The sequence below is a fragment of the Prosopis cineraria genome, unplaced genomic scaffold (genome assembly GCF_029017545.1).
Source record: "Prosopis cineraria cultivar Desert tree isolate PC_DT_omini unplaced genomic scaffold, ASM2901754v1 PC14, whole genome shotgun sequence".
Classification (NCBI taxonomy): domain Eukaryota; kingdom Viridiplantae; phylum Streptophyta; class Magnoliopsida; order Fabales; family Fabaceae; genus Prosopis; species Prosopis cineraria.
Window position 1 is genome coordinate 18,613,918 of NW_026555345.1, and position 3,930 is coordinate 18,617,847.

General features: G+C 32.7%; 1 protein-coding gene across 1 annotated transcript; it reads left to right on the forward strand.

The window, feature by feature from the left end:
- The first annotated feature begins 1,247 nt into the window (after positions 1-1,247).
- On the forward strand, positions 1,248-3,401 carry LOC129293414 (rac-like GTP-binding protein ARAC7). Its single transcript, XM_054931363.1, has 8 exons — positions 1,248-1,599; positions 1,874-1,961; positions 2,084-2,193; positions 2,457-2,520; positions 2,606-2,670; positions 2,767-2,832; positions 2,929-3,035; positions 3,165-3,401. Exons 1-8 carry the CDS (start codon positions 1,501-1,503, stop codon positions 3,193-3,195), a joined length of 630 nt encoding a protein of 209 aa, XP_054787338.1. The 5' UTR covers positions 1,248-1,500; the 3' UTR covers positions 3,196-3,401.
- Positions 3,402-3,930: the final 529 nt, after the last annotated feature.

A 3,930-nucleotide genomic window follows, 5' to 3' on the forward strand; every position in this document is an offset into this window, starting at 1 on the left:
TGATTTTATATTTGTTATAAAGTGTTTAATAGGAGTAAATATAGAAATATATGGTTAGTTGAAACGCAAATAATCACTTTATTAGAGGTGAAATTTAATTAAAAATATTTTATATTTTTAAATAGAGGAAATATGTCATAAAATTAAATTTCATCCTCAACTATTCATTTCATAAAAATCAAATCATAGGCATAATAGTCATCCCATTTTACTAGGTTTTTAAACAATGTAATTCAATAGATAATTTCATAATAATTTTATTTCAATATACATACTTGAATCTTGCACAAAATTTACCAAGATAATCTTCTAATTCAAAAGTAAGCATACAAAAATAAACTATTGTGTTACCTCCAACTTTAACAAAACAACAGTCGAGAACACATTTTAATAAGAACTTGATTAAAATAAAATAAATTATAAAAATTTAATTTAAAATTTAAAATTAAGGAAAAGACATGTAAATTAATTTTTTTATAATAGTAACAATAGTTACATTTATAAATATTTAATTAGAGTAAGAAAACATTAAAAAATTCTGAAAAAAATCTGACAAATTGAGATTATGTTTATTTTAATGTTATAATTAGCAATTTTATATCATTGAATTAAAATGATAATTAAATGAAAAATTGAGATTGGATGCGAAGAAATTTATTGAAAACCAAATCCACATGTACGTCTCATAATTGGGAGTCTTCTTCTACAAGAATAGGAGATTCTTCTTCTGCAAGCAACATTCGGTCAAAGTGTTGGGATTGGCAAGCGAAAAATGCGTGCTTTTTCAATTTTTAATGCATTTACAGGATGTCTGTCTAGTAGTACTAAATACTAAAACTTGCTTTCTCAAACCTAAGTTCCCAGTTTAAAACCAAAAAAAAAAAAAAAGAAAAAGGAAAGGGTTAATGAACTAGCAGACCATTTTAACCTTTCTCTTTCACTGAACTGATGCGCAGCCCAATATCAGCAAACACTCTCTGAAGTCTGAAGAAATAGCTTGCTCAATTAATACCGTTGATTAATTAAGAGCCAGAAAAACTTGTTTATAAACTGTTTGAACTATTGTTAATTGAAAACATTAGTGGTTTCTACTGGTTTATAGTTGGAAACCGACCTTTCTAAACTCTAGCTATAGGCACCGTTTGAGGGTAGAGGGGCCCTGTTGTCAAAATTGAAAAAAGTATCTGTTCGTTTGAAATTTGTTGAGAGCGACGAAAGTGGGGTTTAGACCATTTGACTGCATACAGACTCTCTCTCTCTCTCTCTCTCTCTCACATATTTTTAAGTTTATTTCTTGAAACTAGGAAGAAGAGAGATGCCCCTCATTATTATAAAATCCGACCCCAGACCAGATTCTGCTCAATCTAGTCACTGTTGTCTTTCTTCTTTTTATTCACTTTTGGGTTTTTAAGTCTCACCTTTTGGAGGGTCTTTATGTTGAACTAATAACAAGTGTTGTATAAGTGATTCTTGCTTCAAGCACTGAAAAAGCTTCAGTAGATGAGTGCCTCAAAGTTCATTAAATGTGTGACTGTTGGAGATGGTGCTGTTGGGAAGACCTGCATGCTCATCTGCTATACCAGCAACAAGTTTCCCACTGTATGTCCCTTCAAAAATCTTTTCTTTTCTTTGCACATAATTGTTCTCTTCCGATTTAAGGATCTTTCTCCTGTCTATCTGGATGGTTTCAGGGGAATATAGATTAAAAAAAATTGAGCTTTCGTTTTTTAGTAGTAATGCTGCCAGCGTTTAATATTTAGCACACTATCTGCTCTAGGGCATATTATATGTTCCCTGCCGGGATATTTTGCTATTAAATGCCAGATGTCTCTTATTCACTTTTTTTTTTGTTTTTTTTGGTTGGGTGTGGCAGGATTATGTACCTACAGTATTTGATAATTTTAGTGCCAATGTAGCTGTGGATGGGAGCATTGTGAATTTAGGACTCTGGGACACAGCAGGTACAAGGTTTCCTTCCAATTTCTAAGGAGAAGGAAGCTCCTCTGTATTTATATACTTTATTATGGTCGTACGATGGTTTGTTCATTCCTCTCTATTATTATTATTATTATTCTGATTACAGGCCAGGAAGATTACAGCAGATTGAGGCCGCTTAGTTACAGAGGTGCAGATATATTTGTCTTAGCATTCTCCTTGATCAGCCGAGCTAGCTATGAAAATGTTCTTAAGAAGGTACTGGATTCTTGTTAATCTTCACTCTTCCTTTTATTTTTAGATTCCAGTTCTTTGAAGGTAGGCATTTTTTTTTTTAAAGTTTTTAACATTCCATCATTGTCTTATTCTGCACCTAAGTTTTACTTATTAGCAGTGAGCGACCATTTTCATCTTTAAGAGGAGCATTCAGCGTTCATGCAATTACAGATTTTGTCTTCAACTTTTCATATACATATATGTATATATATATATTTTCAATCTTCTCTTGTTTTCTACTTCAGTGGATGCCAGAACTGCGTAGATTTGCACCAAATGTTCCTGTCATTCTTGTTGGCGCAAAGCTAGGTAAGCTTCAAGACATTTTGAATCATGCAAGTTTATAAAGCTGAAGATGCTGCAGATATCAGTGTATTAATTATATTCTTTTCAGATCTCCGAGAAGATCGAGTATATTTAACTGATCATCTGGGGTCTAATGTGATAACATCAGCTGAGGTTTCTATTCTTTACATTAACTTTATTTTACAAATAAGTGCTTTGTAATTGTACTATTATAGTATATAAATGAGCTCATTTATGAATCATGAGCAGGGAGAAGAATTAAGGAAACAAATAGGTGCTGCAGCATATATTGAATGCAGTTCTAAGACTCAACAGGTAGTATACTCAGAAATTTGGTATGAAAAATCTAAGACAAGTAACATGTCTCTTAGGAGGCAGAGAATCTGATAATGATATCTTTTCATGGTTTAGAATGTCAAAGCAGTGTTTGATACTGCAATTAAGGTTGTTATGCAACCTCCTAGGAGGAAGGAAATGGCAAGGAAGAAAAGGCACAGAAGGTCTGGTTGCTCATTTTTGTAAGTACCTGACTGTGACTCTAATTTTGTGGGAGAAGAACACAGTAGTATAATATGTAATCCCTGTCATTCTTATTATTAAGTGACACATTTTCATGAAGTATTGACAAATATGTTTACGGATGGCAGAAGCATTGTGTGTGGAGGCTGTGCTGCTTGATATGGATGATGTTCAAATGCTTCAAGGTTCAAAGTGTGGAGTTCTGACATCTGATTTCAGTTGTTTTTTCTATGCTCGTATTGTAATTGATGTAAGTCAGTTTATCACTTGAGAGATCCATTAGAGAATAGATTGGAGGGAACTTTTCATTCTCTCTCAGGGGTTGTTATTTCATGTTATCAAGTATTATATATTTTAAATTGTAACCAAGTAAACCTTCACTTCTGCATTTACAGTTATGTAGGAAAGTTTGTCCTTTGTTGACAGATCTAAATCCTCCTTACCAGTTCTGGAAAACAACTCATGTCTTGAAATTAACACCATCAATACCCTCATCTCATCCTTAATGTATCTTTAAAAACAGTAGAAACTTGTATTGTTCACAAGTTATGAACAGTGTAGCTTACCTCGAGTTCCATTTAGCATGGGCTCACTCTGATTTTGAGGGAAAAGTCATTGAACTTACATTATGGACTTCATTATCATTATTAATCAATATCAACCTATCTACACAAGTTGTAAAAAGTAGCACTATTAACAAATCGTGAATAGTATATTTATCTTAAGCTCTGTAAAATGCGCAAGGCTCACTCACTTGAGTACAACGAAAAAGTCATTGTAGTTGCATTATGAACTTGAACATTTCCTTATTATTCCTAGCACACAACTCAATGAAGAAATGAATAGTCAGAATATTTGTCCTTACTCTTCTTGGTCTTGGAGACATTTCGTTGG